The 22,388-nt window shown below is 30.1% G+C and overlaps 1 protein-coding gene across 1 annotated transcript; it reads left to right on the forward strand.

Annotated features, from left to right (window-relative positions):
• The first annotated feature begins 957 nt into the window (after positions 1–957).
• Positions 958–22,269, forward strand: LOC130447853 (transmembrane protease serine 9-like). The gene is made up of 14 exons (XM_056784890.1): positions 958–1,035; positions 1,482–1,644; positions 2,777–2,939; positions 3,167–3,377; positions 4,625–4,868; positions 8,469–8,579; positions 10,406–10,577; positions 13,950–14,097; positions 14,277–14,385; positions 14,703–14,865; positions 16,852–17,057; positions 17,695–17,900; positions 19,920–19,977; positions 21,954–22,269. Exons 1-14 carry the CDS (start codon positions 958–960, stop codon positions 22,073–22,075), a joined length of 2,154 nt encoding a protein of 717 aa, XP_056640868.1. The 3' UTR covers positions 22,076–22,269.
• Positions 22,270–22,388: the final 119 nt, after the last annotated feature.

Below are 22,388 nucleotides of genomic sequence, written 5' to 3' on the forward strand. Positions count from 1 at the left end.
TTTCTGTTTTCATTGTGGTATCCATATTGTTGGTGATTGTATTGTTTTGATTAATACGATTATGCAAATTGTCAATTTCAATTCTTCGGTTTTTGTGATATTTTTCGTATTTCTTCATGATTTGTTCGGTAATATTTATTCGTATGTAAGGAAATATGTTCATCATTTTGATGTTAAGGTTCGGTTCTGTGGCTATTTGTAGCTTTTGCTTTTATATTAGCTATAAATCTAAATTCAGGATCTGATAGTTAAATAGCTCGATGTTTAATTATGAGTATTTATTATTGAATTGTTAATTAAAGCAAGAACTGGAACACTTATTGTAACACACTTATATGATTTCTTGGCAATATTTTCATGAATATATGAAATATGAACAAAATATATATTTATCGGAGTACAACGCAGTTGAAAAACGTAACAAGCACTATGTAATTCTAGTAATATATTATACTATTATTTCGAAGAGAAGATCTCTTCTCCATTAAATTAGCGACACTTTCATCACATTTATTCTCCTCATCAAGTTGGCAAACATCTTTTATAATCTAAAGCACGTAATTAAAGACACAAAAAAATTATTTCGGGTACGAGTATTGGAAACATCATGGTACTCCACTTATCTGATTTCTACTTTCAGTTTATCCTCTTGGTAGCATTGTGATGTTTTCATTTCTTTTTTATTATTTCTTTCAAATCTTGCATTTATTCAACTTAATTAACAAACTTTCTTCAGAAATTTATGGTGACGGAATTTCTCAGATCCAGTTTAAGTAAGATAGTGAAAGTACTCACTGTCACTTGCTACTACTTTACTAGAAGTATCGGATTGTTTTATGTTTTCACTTTCAAACGTAACGTATTAGAATTTTGTTAATTCCCAATGCAAAATTTAATGAGTTGAAAATTCGACAGCGTTTTATTGATGTAGTGACTTTTTCGAAACATTTTTCGAATATGTTATTCGTGAAATTGTGTACTTTTGTTGTGATAATTTTAGAAGTTGTATGGGGACAAAGAATATCTCCAAATAATGTGAGTATTTTTATAAGAGCCTCATATTTTTCTGTTCTTGATAAAGAATTTTCAAATACATTGCACAAAAAAGCTAAAAGGCGGGCTTCAATCGTATTTTAGAAATTCGGAAACAGGCTCGCGTGATATTCAAAAGTATCGTTATTTGTAACATGAAGATGATGATGAAGATGAAGATGAAGATACATTTATATATATTTCTTATATTGTATTTGACCATAATTTCAGTCCCAGATAATGAATACATAAGTATTCGAAATCTCCGAAAATATATTAAAGTTAGTCCACTTTGACGTTTATTTGCCACGTTCCCTAAAAAAAACTACTCATAATATAGCCGGCAAAGACTTCAGAATACAACTTCAATATCTATTATTAATATTAACGATAGCTTTGTATGTGAATACGATCCACGATAGTTTTTATCTTGCAAATTATTATTTTAGAGCGATTTGGTAAACAGTACACGTTCAAAAACGGGCAGATTCTTATTCAATCAAATCTTGACATTAACGGGACTTTTTGGCGGAGGTGTTGAAGGAGGAGGTGGTTACGATGTCGATGATGATAGTGGAAGCACCGAAATAAAATCTAGAAATTGTTCTTGTGGTAAGTGATTAAATATTAATCGAACTTTCAAATTGAACGTTAAATGTAGGAATTATTCAAAATCATACAAAAATAGTTACGAGGATATATTGAGAAATTCTAAGTCTACTATAGAATCAAACAAAATTTCAATGTCAAAATATTTTATTGCAGAACATAAATTATATATACCTAAGTAATACTATCTACGATACATTTATTTCAGCGAACCTGCAACGTCTCTAGACCTTTCAAAAAAAATATTTCTTCTTGCTCTGCAAACTAGACCTCCACAGCTTTTATAATCTCCTCGTTGGAAGAAAATTCACGACCTTTTCAACTTTTTTTCAGTCGATGAAAGAGATGATTTGTGTGCAGGGGCGTTAACCTGCAAAAACACAACACTTTTGCATGGCTTTCCGCGACTTTTCTCTTTAATTTCTTCCCGTAGAGTGGTCAGTAATGTTGAATAGTAATCTCCAGTTATTGTTCTACCCTTATCCAAAAAATTAATCATGACTACTCCATGGCAATCTCAAAATACTTAAGCAAGAACTTCTGCAGCAGATTTTTGAACATGGAATTTCTTAGGTCTTGGAGAACCAGAGTGTCGCCATTCTATCGATTGTTGCTTTGTTTCTGGATCGTAGAAATGTACCCAAGTCTCATCCATAGTAACAACTCGGTTTATTAAGATGTCTACATCATTTTCAAATCGAGAACAGATCGAACGCGATGCTTCTATCCTTGCCTGGTTTTGGTCAAAATTCAACGTTCATGTCCAAATTGACGTAAACTATTTGATGAGCGCGATCATATGAAATATTTAGTGCTTCAGATATCCGTTTTAGCCCAATTCGACGGTATGATAAAATCAGAAATGGATGCGAATAATAATTATTTCGACTCAGATCCAATCTAGAATTTTTCGCTTAAAACTTTTCCATATTTGTGAACTATCTTTCTGATCCAATCGATGTAATAAATAATTATTCAATCATTTGGACTAATCTTTCTCCACCAACCACAATTTGTATTAGAATTCCACAAAATCCATCATGAGCTGAAAGGAAATTGTGTCAAGGAATCCATGATATACATCACATTAAATATATAATAATTGAAATTATGTACACAAAAAACTTACTTTTAGAATGTGGTGTTTCTAATCAAGAAAACAGAATTGTCGGAGGCCGTCCAACGGGAGTCAATCGTTATCCATGGATAGCAAGGATTGTATATGACGGGCATTATCATTGTGGAGGTTCCTTATTAACAGAAGAATACGTTTTAACAGCTGCCCATTGCATGAGGAAGTAAGTTCAAATATCATTGAATAAAATGTTTTGTCCTTTTTATTTTTCGTACATATCAATTGCATGAATTTTGACAATTGTCATTAAACGTACTTGAAAATGATCTATTCTACCGATGATACGATTTGATTTCCTAGAATTTTAACTCAAAAGATATTTCCACTTTCCGGACTCCTCAGTAATATCCCCCATTTTCCCAGTCTTACGTAATTTTTTACTTGTTTTAGGTTGAAAAAGTCCAAAATAAGAGTTGTTCTGGGAGACCACGACGTATCCACAACTGCAGAAGTTCCAGCGATGATGAGAGCTGTCGCCGCCATTATTAGGCACAAAAGTTTCGACAGTGATACATTCAATCATGACATAGCTCTTTTAAAACTGAGGAGACCAGTCCAGTTCACCAAGCAGATCAGGCCGATTTGTTTACCTAAAAGTAATGTTCAATTTAATGAATGATTATTATTTATTACATATATTATGATCCAAAAGAGAGGTTATCCATATAACAAGATAAAACCATGAGTTGCTTGGAATGTAGTTGTTCTGTAACGGTAAGTCGGTTCACGAAACTTTAATTTTTGCTATACCATTAGAGGACCTATATATGTACAGATCATGAGGAATAACAAACTTCTGCAATATGTAGTCCCCCGATAATACTTAGTAATTGAAGAAGCTCGCAGGGATGCTGCAGCTAATGCTAGAGGATTTTTCTGATATATCAAAACTCAGAAAACTATTGTTACCGTTTCCAACTTCAAATTCAGCTGAATGTGGATTTAGTGCCGTAAATGATTTACTGGTAAAAAAATCGTCTGGATATAACAGAACGGAGAGACTTTAGATTAAAGCTAACCAAATCGGAACCTATCATATAATCTCTAAGCACCAAGCAACAAGCGTAAGGATCCCACTGCATTTGAAATATTAATTTGTTATAGACAAAATCTGTATTAAATCAATTCAAATTTGAATTTTAGCTTTTCAGTATAATTTGAGAATTTACTCAACTTATGTCTTTGTTATATTGAGGGACATGAGAATTTTAGTAGAGCCTGGGTAGGACGAGGGCACAAAAAAGGTTGGGAGATACTGCTTAGCTATAAAATCTCAATGTCATCCATTATCTAACCCATTAAGAGTCATTGTTATTTATAACAATTTATTCGGGCGTATCCTGAAATTGGACATATTCAAATTTCAGAAAATACATCCCCAAATACAACCAACTGTATCAAAATTTGTATTAAATTTTATAATTAAATATAAAATTCAAACAGTTCAGAAGAACCATTTTCAAAATGATAATGCTCTGACGGAAATGTTAAATATCAGTCACTTTAAAGGTTTTTGTCCTACAAAGTGTCAAACCCAGCTCAAAATTGATATGCTTCAATGATGGGTTGATGGAAAACAGTTGGAATATGATCCGATTTTTTGATATAGGGTATATTGGAAAGTTAAGTCCATAAAAATTCTTCATACATCAATGAGGGAAAATGTCAGTGTTATCATCAAATAACGCAAATATAATGGTTCATTCCTTTCATTTGCTGTATTATGAAAAATTGAGTATCACTACACTAATGACATAAGATTGAGTTTTCTGACAATGATAAGAGGGTTTCTGAAATTAATATTTATTAATTAATTCAGCAATACTCCTAATTATTACAGCTCGTGAGCCTGCCGGTAGAATAGGCACAGTCATTGGATGGGGTCGGACATCAGAAGGTGGAATGTTACCAAATATTATTCAGGAAGTTGATGTTCCAATACTCACTCAAGATCAATGTAAAGCTATGAAATATAGAGCATCTAGAATAACGAGTTACATGTTATGTGCAGGAAAAGGAACACAAGATTCTTGCCAGGGTGATAGTGGTGGCCCACTTCTAATCCATGACGGAGATAAGTACGAAATTGCAGGTGAGTAATTATTGTAAGCTTATAACTATTGAAATTCCCTATGAAACTTTGTAGACCAAAGACGAATGGAAACAATGATGAGCATTAATCAATATATTTTTCACTGAGGTACATTAATCTTCTTGCATCTTCATATACTCATCATTTGTACCAATTGAAAAAGTCTCATAGAAGATAGTTTGTTTTGCATTTCAATTTTTCAATCTTTTGGTAAGTAACGTTCGCACAAACGATAACTATATGTCATTCATAACCTAACCAATCAAAAATTAATGAAAATTCCTCTAGTAACCAGAATCAATATTTCTATCAACGAATATTGAATTTTGAATTCTATGAGTTTGAAAATTTTTACAAGCTTTAATAATATCAAAAATCACCGGCAATCTTAAATAATTTTTGTAAGTAAAATTTTATTATTGCTATATATTTATACATATTACTTATATTGTATTTGACTATAATTTCAATCCCAGACGATGAATACATAAGTATTCGAAAGCTCGGAAAATATATTAAAGTTAGTCCACTTTGGTGTTTCCTTGTCACATTCCCAATAATAAACTACTTTCAGAAGAATAATTAATATATAATAATTGAAGTATTTGTAGAATAGATAAAAATATATTAGTAGATATCTTAAAAACATTATTAAAAACATAGTATTAGAATCAATGTATTTACCTCGAAATTTCAATAAAACGATATTATATATAAATTTGGTTCAGGTTTCTTACATCTTGTTTATCATTCACAGATCATTCATGTTATATATCATTTCTTTGATTTATAATATTTGGTAGTTCTTGTCTTGAGCATTTTTGGTGCTTTTGTGACGATTTGTTTTGTTCTCCTAGTATTATGTAGTCATTCCTATATAATTTTCAGGACAATTCGATATGATATGGAATATATAATATTTGATTTCTTAGTGTCTTCAGTTTTGTTTTTTACTGTGGTGATAATGTGTTATGTGATTTATGATTTATATTGTTATTTTTCGATAAAATGTATTTCACTTTTTCTGGTAGTTCATTTGCATAGGGTAGTGCTATATATGTATCTTTTTCTTTACTTGAATTTATTTGTGTAGTTGAATTTATATAGATCCTATTGTGTAATTTATATGTGCGTTGTCGGATGATTCTATTAATTAAATTTTCTGGATATTGATAATTTTTGAATTATTTTATCACTTTGAGATGATATTCTTGAGAAGTTAATTTCAATGCTCTATCTAATAATCCTATAATGAAGCTGTTTTTTATGTGGGATGGCATGAATTATAATTAAGAAGCTGCTATTATAAATAAACCAGATCAAATGAAAGACAATTTCTGAGCTGGAGTAGTAAATGCGATCACTAATCATAAAATAAAATGCCGTCATAATAAAAATCAAAAATTTAATAAAATTCAAAAACAAATCCAAAAAGAACTGAAAAAAACTAAAGAATTTATAAAATGCAATCGTCAAATTACAAAAAATTACAAACACATAATGCTTCACCACCAAACCAATATGGTCTACCAAAATTACACAAACCGAATGTACCAATGGGTCCAATAGTGTCATATACCCAGTCACCTTTCTACAAATTATCAAAAATAGCCAAAAATCTTTTTCACATAAAAGCAGTTCTTAGATTCCGTACATATTCCTGACAATTACGAAATCATATCTCTAGACGTTGTCTCAATGTACACAAATATTCGTAATGATCTCATAACTCATAACACACGTATGGAAAAATAGATGGAATTCAATCAAACAACATGCATCACTCAGCTATGACGAATTTGTAAGGTATATTATGCTTATTCAAACTAATAATTATTTCCAATATAAGGACAAGTTTTCCCAACAACTAATCGGATGTATAATGAGACCTCCAATTTCCTCAAGTCTGGCGTAAATTATTATGGAATATGTAGAAGGGAAGATACTGAATGATATGGATATTGATGTAGTGATTTTTGAAAGATACGTTGACGACCGTGTTTAGCGGTAATTACTAGTAACAAATGAAATACATTTCTTAATAACTTAATAAATTCAAACCAAGTCTCTAATTCCCTTTAGAAATTGAAAAAAATGAAAAAGTGAATTATTTAGAGACATTAAAATCAATAATAAAAACTGAATATTATACAAAAGAAACATGGTCTGGAAGATATCTTAATTATAATTCATGCCATCCCAAATCACAAAAAAACATCGTCATAATAGGATCAACAGATAGATCATTGAAATTATCTTCTGCATAATATCACCCTGAAGTAATAAAAAACTCAAAAATAATCAATATCCAGAAAATCAAATTAATCGAATCAATGACAACGCAAAAATAAATTACACAATAATAACAATATAAATCCATGTTCACAAATAAATTCAAGTGAAGAAAAATATACATATACATGTTTTACATTTTAGTTTAGTGAATTATTTGGAAAATGTTTATGTCCTTTATGACTTATACTAATGAATATGACATTAGCTCTATTTTGTAAGTTCTATCAAAACTACAAATAATTTAATTGATTACTGCTACATATTTGAGATGTAAGAACAAAGGAAAAATTAATTTTTCTTATCGAAACAAATTTCTATTTTGATTGTTTTTATATTCCTGATGAAGGTTTAATAAAATCGCAAATCAGCAAGTTGTCAGTGTCAATATCATATTTTGATAAAGACTTATGTAATCTGTTTCAAAGATTATTAAAAAAATTAATTTTGAAACAGAAAACACCTAAAATCAAGAAGATTTAGAAACATATACTTAAACTAGAACTTTGCTCTAATAAGAAATATTAATTTTTCCTAATCATTACATCTCAAATATTAGCAGTAATCAATTAAATTATTTGTAGTTTTATTAGAATTTACAAAATAGATTTAGAAATTTTACTTGAATTATTTAGGTCTTTTTTATCATTCATAGCTTTTTCGTTCTTATGAATGTAAACCATTTCTAAAAATTCTCTTTTTCGTGTATTCGATTCCGATTCCAAGATTTTTGAATCTTTATAATTGAATTTATGTTATCAAATTAAAGAAACTAGAAATTTTTATATATATTGTTGTTTCCGAAAAGTCCTATAGTTATACATAACTATAAGTAGAGAAAAATCAGTTAACTATGCATATCAGTAACTGAACTTTTGATTTAATAGCAGCATTACTCTCAAAAAGTGCACACCCTTGTGCCAAAAGAAACAAATTATCTTCAAATTTTGCAATGTGTCCTGTGAAATGAGTTATTAAGCTTAGAATTCTTTCGTTCGTTTACTAATATATATCTTCTAGTAACCAAAGTATCGGTCTTTAAAGAAATTAGGGGAGTAATAATCAAATATCTCAACTTCAAGAGAAGTAATATTTAGTGGTCTTTTATAAACATACCAAGTGTTCGAGCTTAATATAAATTGATGATTTTTAAATCTCTATTTCTACAGCAACGCCTTGATATGATCTGCAAAGATTTTGCATAGAAATATAACTGTCATTGGTAAATATCTTCATCATCTTTATGTGCATTTGATGAAAAACGTTCGTTTAGTGTACTATATTCGTTAATTTCTTTTTTATTTTCAGGTATCGTGTCCTGGGGAGTGGGATGCGGTAGACCGGGATATCCAGGAGTATATACAAGAGCATTCAAATACGTTAATTGGCTGCATCGAGTTTTGGAAGACAGTTGTTTTTGTACATAATTAAAAATAAACCTTATTTATTTGTAAAAAATTGATTAATTTTATATTAAGTTGAAACACATTTCCGAAGAGTATATGTACCGAACAAATTGAGAACGTTGTTCAATATTTTCTTGTAAATACATCGTCAAAACAATAATGTGAATCTTGGAATGTAGGAAGTAGACTTGCCGTTTGAAGACTATGTTATTTGATCTATTTTGCTCTGCTATTCTATTTTTTATTCGATTGCACATCATACACAACTGATGGTCCTCTTTGTTTGATTAATCGAAAACCAGATGAATTGTATCCTTCCTATAGATTTCTTGCATTTTCATTGAATAAATTGCGTACCTCATTTCTGATCGAACGATATGAGAACAATACATTTGAAAAAAATTCCAAACAAGAATCTTAAGCTCACAATAATAAAATGCAAATTGGTTAAACCTGTCCTTAGCCACAATATCAAACATAATAAAAATTTCAATTGGGTTATTGAACTCTTAATTTGTATGAACACTAGAATATTGTTTGGGTAATCAATTTGGTATGTGAAAATGAATGAGAATACCATTTTTCAGATAATCAAAATAATATTTGTAATTGTTTTACTTTATTTTTTGCACTAAAATGCACACAGTGATGAATATTGTGATGGATAATGCATCCTACCATAGTGCGTCAAAAGAATAAGATACCTGGTTCCAGTAATAGAAAAAGTGGAATACAAGACTTTTTGTGCGGACGTGACATTTATTTCCACGAAGGGAATAAGATTTGCAAAATAGTAGGGATTGCAAAATTCAACTAGATAAAATCTAGTAATGAATAAAATCTAATATATGTATTAATATGTTGTGTATTATTTAATAGGTTTATGATTGAAATTCAACAGTCCCATCTTATTAAAATTTCAAACAAATAATGATACAACAATGAAAACCAAATAAATCCTGTATTAAAATCAGATAAATGTCAGAATCTCTGGCCTCCATTTCCCTTGATAAATCTTTTTTATTTAAAAATATCCTGATGGAATCTCTCGCCTTGTTCGTTACTCACAGTACTGAAATTTGTCAAAAAAAATCCAGATGAGAGTCCAACATATGTATTTTTAAGGACATATTATACCCCAGAGCTGTAATTTTTGCCTCTCTGGGTTTGGGGAATTTCTCTTTCAGATAATCTAATCCTTTGTCATCTTAAGGTATAACTTTTACAAAAATTTTTGTCTGGCTGAGCTTTATAAGCAACCATTGCGAAAGAATGTCTCCAGGGCTCACTACAAGATCATTTTCAACATTTTTATGGCCAAGAATAAGTGATTTACGGTTGGGTCACACTTTATATGTATAGTAATTTAGATAGAAAAAGTTTGTGTTACCGCTGTAGTCCAATCAAAAGTGCAATGACTGCTAAATTGTCAAAAATTTTCCTAGCCTTACTATTATTACATTTTTCCAAAACAAAGTCTCATATTTTCGTACGTCTTTCTTATTACAACCATGAGCAACCACACCGAAGGAAATTATCAGAATAGACTATAACGTCTACTTTAACGCCACAGTGTCGGAAATAAAAAAAGTTTTCGTATCAGGAGATAGTAAATTCCAGTCGTTCAAAATATGCCTCAAAAGCTCAGCCTGTTTTTCAGACAGATTTAAATCACTTTGTATCAATAAGGGAGAACAAGTTCTGAATTAAAATCCCGTTTTTCTGATCGATTTGGAGTCTTTGGCACTATGTTGTGTGAGTCTGTAAGCCAAAGACAAGTTTGATTACTTGATAGAGTGTTTTAAATTGGTAGTAATACAGTAATGCATCTTGTTTGAGTCAAACAAAAATATCAAACACTTGTCTTGGTGACCAAGATTGGCCCAGTTATCACTCCAGAGTTTCACCAAGACTGGGCCAAGCCTGGCTTACAAGCTTGGGCCAGAGTTCTACTTAGTTGGGCCAAGCCTGGGCCAAGATTGTGCCCTTGGAACTTGGAACTTGAAATGACGTGATATGTTGACGGTAAGATGTATGAATTAATTCTCCACAAATATAAAAAGAATATCGGAGTTATTAAAATACTTTCGTGGTTTGTGACAATCTTTCATTTGATTTGATTAATGTGTAATAGAAGATTCTGTATATGGGATTATTCATTATTATTTTTATATTAACGCGCGTAATTATTACCTTATATTAATACTTCTATGTCATTTATTATGTATGAATTAGATATATTTTTAGGCCACATATCAGAGTTTAGTTTAATTTCATTTCATGTAGAATTACTAATAGAATTTTTTGAATTTATTTTTTTATTTGTTGATATGTTTCTCGTAATTATTAAATCAATAATTGATTGATATTTTTGTTAGTTACCTATTAATAGTTTTTACCAGCTTCTTATAGTTTGAAACGATTCACTAGTCACTAATCACTTTTTATGGTACATTTATATATGAAATTATGCAAAATTATTTATCTAAAATGTGTACTCTATGTTCAATTGACATCCAAATATACTTCTTGGTTATTTTTTATACGTAAATTATTTTTTCACATTCAGAACTTTCAGATTTTCCATCATTACTTTAATTTACCTATTAGCTACTACGACTAGCTCAATTTCTTCTAATTTATAATGAGTGTTCTGATGTTTTCTTGAGAAATTTTTTATCATAAGGTCCATTCATACGTAGTTTTTGAATAAGAGACAGAATTCCAATCAATTTCTCTGAATCTTAATACATCATATAAATCTTATTTTTCTTAATGGTATTTGTATATGTAATGTGTCATACAATTCTCACAATTTCTTATAATTCTAAATAAAAAATGAATCGAAATAAACTTCAATTTAAATAATATTTTCGATTATTATGTATTTCATTCTCCATTGCAAACATGACCAACAATAACGGTGTAGAATAATTATTGCTTCAACTTGACACACTAAATACACCCATCAACTGATATTTTTACATATAGAAGCTTGAAGACCACTTTCCCTCAAATTTTCACTTATACGTGCCGACATTAAACCAGTAGGTGCTACTTCGCCTACGTTGACTACAAAATTCCAAAAAGCCAGCAAGCCTTGAAAACAAATGAAGAAGAATAAACTTGCTTAACTAACAAAGATATACCGGACCATAAATAATCCAGTAGAATTATTCGAACAATTGAAATAAGTGTGAAAGGTACAAGAGATTCATAAATGATAATTTTAAATAAAATAAATCGGATTCTACACCCAAATACCCAAATATTTTTGGGCAAATGGGTACTCTACATTACACAATTGATAATTTCTATTCCGAGTCCGTTCAGGCGTTCTATCCAACCGATTTGCTTCGTTTTGATTTAAGAACAATTGCTGAAACACCTTCTTTCTTTTGAGTTTTTGAACACTTAAATCGGTTGAGTTGGAGAGGAGCTAGGCGCGAACATTCAATGTGGAGTTATGGATTTTTGTAGGTTTTTGGCAATTCTTCTACATTCAAAGATCTATATCTCAGGTTTTAATATAGCTACAGAGTTCGTTTTGATGTAAGAACACTCGCTGAAACACCTTCTTTCTTTTTAGTTTTTGAACACTTAAATCGGTTGAGTTGGAAAGGAGCTAGGCGCGGACATTTAATGTGGAGTTATGGATTTTTGGAAATTTTTCTACATTCAAAGATCTATATCTCAGGTTCTAATATAACTACAGAGTTCGTTTTAGTTTGAGAGCACTCGCTGAAACACCTTTTTTCTTTTGAGTTTTTGAACACTTAAATCGGTTGAGTTGGAAAGGAGCTAGGCGCGGACATTCAATGTGGAGTTATGGATTTTTGTAGGTTTTTGGAAATTTTTCTACATTCAAAGATCTATATCTCAGGTTCTAATATAACTACAGAGTTCGTTTTAGTTTGAGAACACTCGCTGAAATACCTTTTTTTTTGAGTTTTTGAACACTTAAATCGGTTGAGTTGGAAAGGAGCTAGGCGCGGACATTCAATGTGGAGTTATGGATTTTTGTAGGTTTTTGGCAATTCTTCTACATTCAAAGATCTATATCTCAGATTCTAATATAGCTACAGAGTTCGTTCTTTTCTATTATAATTATTTCTGATACTTATTTGATTGATTCGATGCGAACGAAGCCGCGGGTAAAAGCTAGTAGCATTATAAAAATGTATTTCTTTCATGATCGTATTGAAAGTTTGTAGTATTTCAGCTCAATGCCTGACAAATTTCACTTTTTGACTTAATGTTCAGCGAAATATGAAAATTAAGTAAAATTGATGTTTCTAATTCTATTGTACTATCCATGTGTTTTAAAGAAGTAGGTACCCGCGGCAACTTACGTCCGGTCTTCTGGGTGAAACAGTTGAAGAGCAGTCATTCACGATATATAAATTATTATTCGAAGATAGATCGCGAGGCACATTAGAAGTCATGGGTAACTATGTGAGAGTTATCAGTGTCTTGGTTTTGTGTTGTTGGGTGACTGTTGCAGAACAACAAACTGGACGTGTAAGTTCTTATTATTTTATGATAGTACATCGAAGAATGTAGAGCGTAACGTGATTGATACGATTGATTGGTAAAAATATTATTGTATGTTTTTTTTCGATATATATTCACAGTTTGAGTTTGCTTATAAATTATATTTTAATTTTCTACTTGAAAATGAATTAGCTTAAGGTCAGAATGCTGATTTCTCATTTATTAAAAGAATCATTTCTATTCCCTGCCCGAATAATTATTAAAACACGGAAAATATCTCAAATTCAAGTTATTTCCACTATACATCAGCCATAAACTTTATGTCTATTATGTATATTTTAAAAGAGAACATTTAAATGCAGCTACATTATCTTTAGGGTTTGTTTTTGTGTATTGAGCTCTACTAGTTACATGCCGGTTGCGTATATCGACCGACAGATCTCGGGTACCATATCAAAAGTGAAATTGATCGCTTTCAGGTGCTTCGCCACAATCAGCACTGGCCAATTGTCTGTTAATGTTATAAAGTTTATATCTTTAGCTAATATCAGTTTCAGCTTGTCCTCGTACATGATACTCCACAGAAGTAGATGTACCATCTTCCGTGTCGCACAAGAAAGTTATATTATTGAAATAGGTAACTTTTATCTGATGCAGAGGCTTCCTAATACAGTCCTATCTCGGTATGGCAAGGGTGCTCTTCACATCAAACGTAGCACACTAAAAATTAATTATCATTTCTTTGTTTCGTGTAACCCCGAGATCGCTTTCTTGGCGGTATTGACGATGAGATGAATGACTTCGAGGGTGAAGCAACCTCTGCGAAAAGCGTAGTTTTTCCTTAGCATCAGTTTCTCACAACTGTTTCTATCCTCCTATATGGTATTAGTCTTGGGGATTATACCGACCGTATACACGCGGCCTACAAGGTGGATAATACGATGAGAGTGCGTCCCATGGCTGCTCTAGGTACTACTGCTTCCACGTGGCAGAGGTTACCTAATCAAGAAATGCATTGTACAGATAAATATGTCTGTGTGTGTGGAAATGTGTTATATTCTTCAAAATAATTTTAGTGTCTGCATTGAAAATAGACATATACCAAAATCCAAAAATGAGCTGCACTAATTATTATATAATGAGATGAGAGTACTCTGTTTTAACGAAGTTTCCCAATAATTAAAAATCTCAACAATAACATGATATTTTTTTTTAGGTAGCGTCAAATACAAATCCGTTTTCAAAATTATTCAGCTCCACTTTTGGAAATGCCTTAAATCGGCCACCTCCTAGACATGATACGCCTTCATCCCCATGTCAATGTAGTGAGTATACTTAAGTTCAAACTGTAATAGTATAGTCAATAGATGTGATATATCTATATACTTAGAACTGTTCAAACATTATGTTATGCCAGTAGTGAAAAGGAATAACAAACTGTATTTATATCGTTCCTCATAATGAAGATGAAATCATGAAACAATATTTCATTCATGTATGATTTTAAGGAATTCAAGAAGTTATTTGATAACGATAACTGATTGTGTTAAAAAATAAGATTTGTGAAATCAATGTATAACTTCTCAAATTTTTGTTTATCGTAGTTTTGAATATTTACAATTCCACACCAAATTTTTTCTAGCTTGTGGAGAAAAAAATGAAGATAGTCGGATAGTTGGCGGAAGACCAACCAATGAAAATGAGTTTCCCTGGATGGCAAGATTATCATATTTCAATAGATTCTACTGTGGTGGGATGCTTATCAACGACAGATACGTTTTAACGGCAGCTCATTGTGTGAAGGGGTAAATTATTATAGATTATATAATAGTCTTGTTAAATAACCCAAATATTTTCTACTATCAATTGAAAATTCAATTTCATTATTGATTCTTTTGTGAATATTATCAATTCATCGAGATCTAAATTTTTATAACAATTAAAATCTCTCTGATATAAAATATGTCTAAGACGATGTATTGAAACTAATATGACTTCATTCCTATGAATGATCACCATAACTGGTTATATCCAGCAGCTTTTTTATATTTGTTAAAATCTGTAATTATGGAAATTAAAGTGGATCGTACTACACTTAAATTTGTATCGTAATTATATAGCAACGAATCGCATTATGAATATACAGAAGAAATCTTTTTTTTTTTTTGTAAAAATAATGGTGTAAACAATTCACGAATACCACAGATGTGTAAGTACGTTTCAAAGAAAATATGTTTACCGTTTAAATGTCCACTATATTGAATAACAAACAGTACCGTTATTCAACAACCGTTTAAAATACAAAATGGCATTGAATACAGAGCGGAATGAGAGAAAACGGTTTCCAGAGAAATCAAATAAATAGTATTTCGACTATCTTGAAGAAACAAAAGGATTGAAATAATCAAATATGAAGAATAAGGGTGAAAATAATTATCACTTCAAAAAAATAAAACTGAATTTAGTGAAAACCACCAACACGTTTACATATTAGAAGTTTCTCCCAAGTATGCTAGTACCTTGCTAGTACCTGTAATTGTTAGTTGACTTTAAGCCCGCGTTCTTGATTCAATTTGGTAAAATTTTTGCAAATCAGCTCGTTGCAGTTATAAATCTTCAAAGGAGCCTAGCACCGTTAGGAATTTGGATTAGGTTGATTCAAATAAAATGGAATAAAATCACATGTAGAATATGTAGCTTGCTTGTCGCAAAAGAATCATTATAAACCATCGATCAAAGTTCTTTCGCATCACGGTAATAGAATCGTCTTTTAGAATTCGATTCAAGAATGCGGGAATAATTATCCAATCGCGATTTTATACGCAAATCTCAAGTTGCAAGAAAAAATTTTAAGTATGTTTTCTAGCGGAACGAGTTATTTCTTTTCCACTGTTTTAAATCTGATTGCATGTGTACTGACGCTTCATCTTTTTATTTTGAACTATCCAACAGGTCTTAACGCATTTTGACGTTTTTAACTTTGTAACAGCAAACGTCAACCATTATTCTTCACTACCTCAGTCAAAAGTTTAAATTTAATTATATGAGAATATGAAATCTGTATTAATTGATTCCACTTCATTTAAAGAAAAATTGTACTAATAAACAATTATCTGATCACATCTTATACACAAACACTTAGCTATTGAGACTAGAAGTAATATTATATATTAAGTGCGTTGTACTAATTGTGACGCTGTCTTCATAGAGCAGACATCTCAATATTCAGAAAATAGACTAAAAGGTCATCAAAACACTGAAAAAAACATAAATTCAATAATAAAGATTCAAAAATTCTTTGAACGGAATCTAATACACGAAAAAGAAAATTTATAGAAATGGTTCATATTCATAACAACGGAAAATATATAAATGATAAAAAAGATGTGAATAATTCAAGTAAAATTTGTAGCTTTAATAAAACTACAAAAAATTTAATATTTGAGAAGTAAGGACTAAGGAAAAATCAATTGTTCTTATTAAACGAAAGTTCTAGTTTGATTTTATTGTTATTTCGATATTCTTGATGATCTATTGATCAATGTCAATATCATATTTAAGAAAACTAATTTTGAAACAGAAGAGACCTAAAATCAAGAACACACATCTAATGCTGAAAGAGTTATTTATAATTTATATGTTTTGAATAGATTTCAACATGAGCCTGACCAAATGAGCTCCGAAAATTTCATTGAATCTAAATAAAACATTCAATAAAAGGTACACATGAAATTTTTTTTCAATTTGCATTTATGCGTTGCCATAATATTTCTCACCTTCATTGTTTTAAGGTTTATGTGGTTCATGATAAAAGTCAGTTTCGGTGAACACGATAGATGTAATGACAATAAGAAACCCGAATCAAGATTTGTTCTTCGAGCCATTGCTGGAGATTTCAGTTTTCTTCATTTCGACAACGATATAGCTTTGTTGAGATTGAATGACAGAGTACCGATAACACAGTTCATAAAACCAATTTGTTTACCAAAGAAAAAAGGTGAGAAAGTGATTATAATATTTGCTTCGGCAAATTTAGGATAAGTATGTAATGACCAATCCGTCGTGATTCTAGATGTGCCAGTTTAATGAGAACATATTTAGGTTACCATATCGTATTCTAAGAACGGATGAAATTTTCGTTTCAATTTTGAGAATAAAATGCAACTGTCATGGTACTCGTCGATTGTGGTATCTCTTATCACGAAAAAAATTTCGTGATATTTTATTTATTAAATCAACATTTTTGTTCTAATTTGTATATGGCTTCAAGAAAGTTACGTCAAGTTAATATCGCTCTAACATAAAAGTTCTTATTTTTATAAAAAAAACCGCCAAATTCGTGATACTCCTACTAGAAAAATAATATTTATTGAATTCTCTAGAAGTTGACAAAATTTGTTAGTTTTTTCTGTATTATTGATAAATGATAAAAGATGCGGTAGCCTTATAGGGCAAGTTTTTCTTCACACAGTCGGAAGAGAAAATTGTGTTCGAATTCGTTGTAAGAATGTAAAGATATGGCTCAAGTAGATTGAATAAATTGTCTTTAATTTTATAGTGTGAAAACGTTTTGTTTTGTTTATCATTTACAATTACTACTATTGTTCAACTAACTTATAGATATATTTTTATAGATAATGATTATGTTGGTACTATTGCAATAGCATCAGGTTGGGGAACTTTAAGAGAAGATGGTAAGCCAACCTGCATCCTTCAAAAAGTCGAAGTACCAGTGATTTCAAACGAAGACTGTAGAAAGACCAATTATTCTGCAAACATGATATCGGATAATATGATGTGTGCTGGATATCCGAAAGTTGGACAAAAAGATTCCTGCCAGGTATGTCCCTACTTATTCTGTTAGAATATATAAATTTTAAATAATTTATTCAAATTTATTTATTTGTTAATTATGATTTTTCATAGCAAAATTAAAATCTGAAAATTATTTTTTTTCTGAAGAATAAAAAAGTGTAATCTTTCCTTATCACAAAACTTTCTAATATCATACAATACGTAGCTCTAGCGACTTGTAAGTTAAAACATTTTAAATGATACGATAGAAAACATTCAAGTCTTTTTATAGAGAATAAATTTCCCTTCCAGATAAATCTAAGATCAAGCTCGTATCTATTGTTTATTAGCTACATGCTACATGCATTTGTTTATAAAAATTTTGAATTTTACTGACTTTTCCGTATCTATTGTAATCTCTAACTTGTTGAAATCCGAGTCTGCCAATACAGCAATAAAACTAAGTTTAGCTGGAGCTCCGTTGAACATTAATTGATTAGTCAATGACGATAAAAAGTAGAAACTCTGTATTTATCCCATATAGCAAAGTTTTGTATAGAAATTCAGGATTCAGATTCTACCTACCCACTATTTCAAAATCTACCGTATGCCGAGTATTGCTTTCTCTTATTCTCGTTTCCGTTTTTTTGATATTTCATGGTTCGTTAATGCAGTTCTATTTTTTATCGTATTGATGACCTCTTAGTCTATTTTCTAAATACTGAGATGTTTGCCCTATGTAGACAGCGTCATAATTAGTACAAGGCACTTGATAGTTTATTGAAATATTTGAATAATGTATGTCCTTTATGACTTATACTAATATCATATTTAATGAAATAATTCGATAATTGTTGGGAAAGTCCTTCTACAAATGGTAATGGAAAATGTTTTATGTTTTGATGTTTCGTTTCAGTTTTGTTTTTAAATTGATTGTAGTATCTGTTTATCGTTTTCTTAAATATGTTATTTATCATTTTATCTGGATAATTATTTTCTTTCAATGCAGTTTTTGCTTTTTGAATAGCTAATAAGGATCTGATAGTTGGATAGATCTATCAGCTAAACTTATTATCACTGATCTTTTTTGTGACATAGGATGACACGAATTGCAATTTGAATATCTTGAGGACCAAGTTGGATTCGTATACAATTTTGTTCTTATGTTATTGTTAATTTTATATAATGCGACATCAAGAACCGTTTCCTCAAGATCTTCCATTACCAACTGTGCTATAACACTTGAAATGAAAGCCCCCATAGCACAACCAGCAATTTGTTTGCATATTTCATTTTCATATTTGAAGTACGTTGTTGTAATTGTGAGTTCTATAGCTTTTATTTTCTGTATTTTCTTTAATTTTATCACATTTTTCATTAATACATTTTCTACGATGGTAATAGGAATATTTGTATATAAAGAAACCACATCTAACGAAATAAATACATACTCAATAGGAATTTTCATATTTTTAATAATTTTTTCTTTGAAATCCCATGTGTTTTTGATAAAGTATTTGTTTTGATATAAAAATTTTTTTTAAATATTTTCCAAATAATTAGATAATGGGGGAGAGAAGTTTGAATCTTGAAACTTGAAACAATCGGTCGAAGGACATGTCAGGTTTGTGGAGTTTTGGTAAACCATATATTTTAGGGGGTAGGGCATTGTGAATTTTCAATTTTTTTGCGTCTGATGGCGAAATAAAAAGTTGAAATTATTTGCTGATATAGGAGACATGCTTACTAATTTAAAAATATCTATTCAAATCTATTATTTCAAATTCCATGATTCGAAATGTTGGCTTGCCCATGACATCACGTTTTTCGTAGGGGATATAATTCAATAAGAAACTGGACTCCCTTGTAAAATTGATAATAACTAGATACCTCAAATATATAATGGGCAATACTTAATCTCAGGAGTTCTTCACAACTTAACTGTATTCTAAATTGACAATAATACTTTTTAGACATTGATGGAACAGCATAAAAATGGTTTTTGGAACAGTGAACTCTATATTTTCGAATGTATTTAGTATTTTCAATTTCTTTTTACTTTTAGGGTGACAGTGGAGGCCCATTGATAACAAAAAAAGCTGACTCAAGATATGAACTTATAGGTACGTTGTGTCTTTTTACATAAAAGTTAATCTGATATAGATATGATAAGTCTGTTTCACAATTCAACTGAATTGAATGAACACCCTTAAGATTAAGGGCTTTAATAAACTGAAAAGTAAACTACTGACATGACTGATATACCTGACAGTATCATAAAATAATAATATATCAGAGTAAAAATAAATATAGGACAATAACTTCACATTAGCAACTGTGATAATTATATGTGAATTGATAGATTATTTAGATAGATACAATTTATTTCAGGTAAGATTACTTTAGGTCGATTCGAATGACGTTGATTTTTATAGCATTGGCTTTATTAAAGATATTCATAGATAACACTGATGTTGGTGAGTGAGGGACATTCATTTTGGATAATCAACTCATCAGTTCGTGTCTTATCTTTGATTTTTCGGAAAATTGAGAAGTAACTAATTTCATACATGTTAAAAAGTGTAAATATTGTTGAAGTTATTTTCAGATTACAAGTTTTTGCCTCATGTCAAAATCAATTTCAAGAGTATTATTGAAGGATTCGTTTTAGAAAGCATGGTATATATAATTTTTCATGAAAACTCATGTACAGTGGGTTTTTTGTGTGAAATATTGGACTAGAGATTTTTATTTTCACCTCTTTGTTCGAATTAATCTCATTGTTGAAAGATAATGTACATATCTTTCGTAACTTACGGTTTCCTATACTAGTCGATTGAAATTTATTGTCTCTCACTCGAACAAATTAAGTGTCAAGAAAAAATGAGGATTGTCCAAAGTTTTATTAAAAATGTATGTTATTATTTCCAACAAAGTTTGCGATTTTCTCTTAATTTGTTATACATATGTTTAAGTGGACATTATTAAAAAGTGTGATAATATATTTAAACCTAATTTAAAAATAATTTTGTGGCTGGCAATCTTTGATGTAATAATCATTGTTATAGTTATATAAATATCATTATAACATAATATTTATCGTCATTTATATTGTGAAAATTTCAGTCAACAAACAAGGAAGATTTTCAATTCGACTTAATACAATAATTATTGATCTCGCTGATTATTTAGGTTTATGAATTTGGTAGTAAGACCATTATAGTTCGTTAATTTCTGTTTACATTCTTTCTCAATTTGTTTATTGTTTTAAAGTTTTTCTGGTTAACTCATTACAATTATTAGTTTTTTGGAAAGTTGCATCATTGAAAGTTCTTTATATGATTTACTTCTTGGCAATTAGTTCTCTGCATAAATATAAATACTGTTTCTTCATTATAACTATGAAATTACCTTCTCCTTACTAATAAATTTGGATTTTCTTTTAAAAACTTTTTGGTTTCGTTTGATATATTATGATTGTTTCAATAAAATCAAAAATTTGCTGGACGCGCTAAGTACAACCGAAAACCTTTGATATTATTTTTTTATGACTCATTTACAGCCGTGATTTGCTTATATTGTTTTCATAGAATCAATTTCTAGCAGAATCTCTTTCTAAAACCGAATTATCGAGGAATTCTTTTTATATAAATACTCGCTGGTTTATCAATGAGGAAGTCAGTAAATGTAATAGTGAACGGATACAAATAGTGTGAAGTAACCGATAAATTATTTGAGTTAATGAATAGTTAAGTATCAGTGAATAATTATTATAATTAGCAAGCAGTTAGTGTTTAGTGTTGTCATTTATATTCGAGCCAATAAAGAATCAACTATATTCATAACGACCTAGCCTATTAAAATTTATCTAATTCCTGTAGTAACCATAATCAATATTCTATCTCACATCGATTTTGAATATTGAATTTTGAATCCCATGAATTTCATGTTTTGACAAGAATTAATACAATTTAAAGCCACCGAAAATCTTCATTAATTATTGTAAATAAATTTTATCATTGTTATACATTTATAAATATTTCTTAAATTGGACTTGACAATAATTTCATTCCCAGACGATGATGTTTTAATATTTCAGGAATTGTTTCGTGGGGAAATGGATGCGCCCGACCCGGTTACCCAGGAGTTTATACCAGACTCACAAGGTATTTAGATTGGATTTTGGAAAATTCACAAGATGGATGTTTCTGTCAAGACTGAACTGAATAAATAAGATTTTAATCATTATAAAAGACTATACATTCTTAAAAATAAATTCACAATAATGTATTTTAATTATAAGTTCTTAATTTATTATTGAAATTAAAAGTTCACTGTATAAATAATGATGCAATAGAACGATTATTTGTTCTTTTTAAGTGACTCTTCATTTAATAAATATGCATTAGAAACTCCTTGTTGCTTTTTATGTAATGTGATCTAACCAAACAATCTTAACCAACCACGCTGCAGTAACCAAACTAAACCTTTGCAAGAATCACCGTTAAGCCAGGTATTAGTCATCTAAGTCAGA

The sequence above is a fragment of the Diorhabda sublineata genome, chromosome 8 (assembly GCF_026230105.1).
Source record: "Diorhabda sublineata isolate icDioSubl1.1 chromosome 8, icDioSubl1.1, whole genome shotgun sequence".
NCBI lineage: Eukaryota > Metazoa > Arthropoda > Insecta > Coleoptera > Chrysomelidae > Diorhabda > Diorhabda sublineata.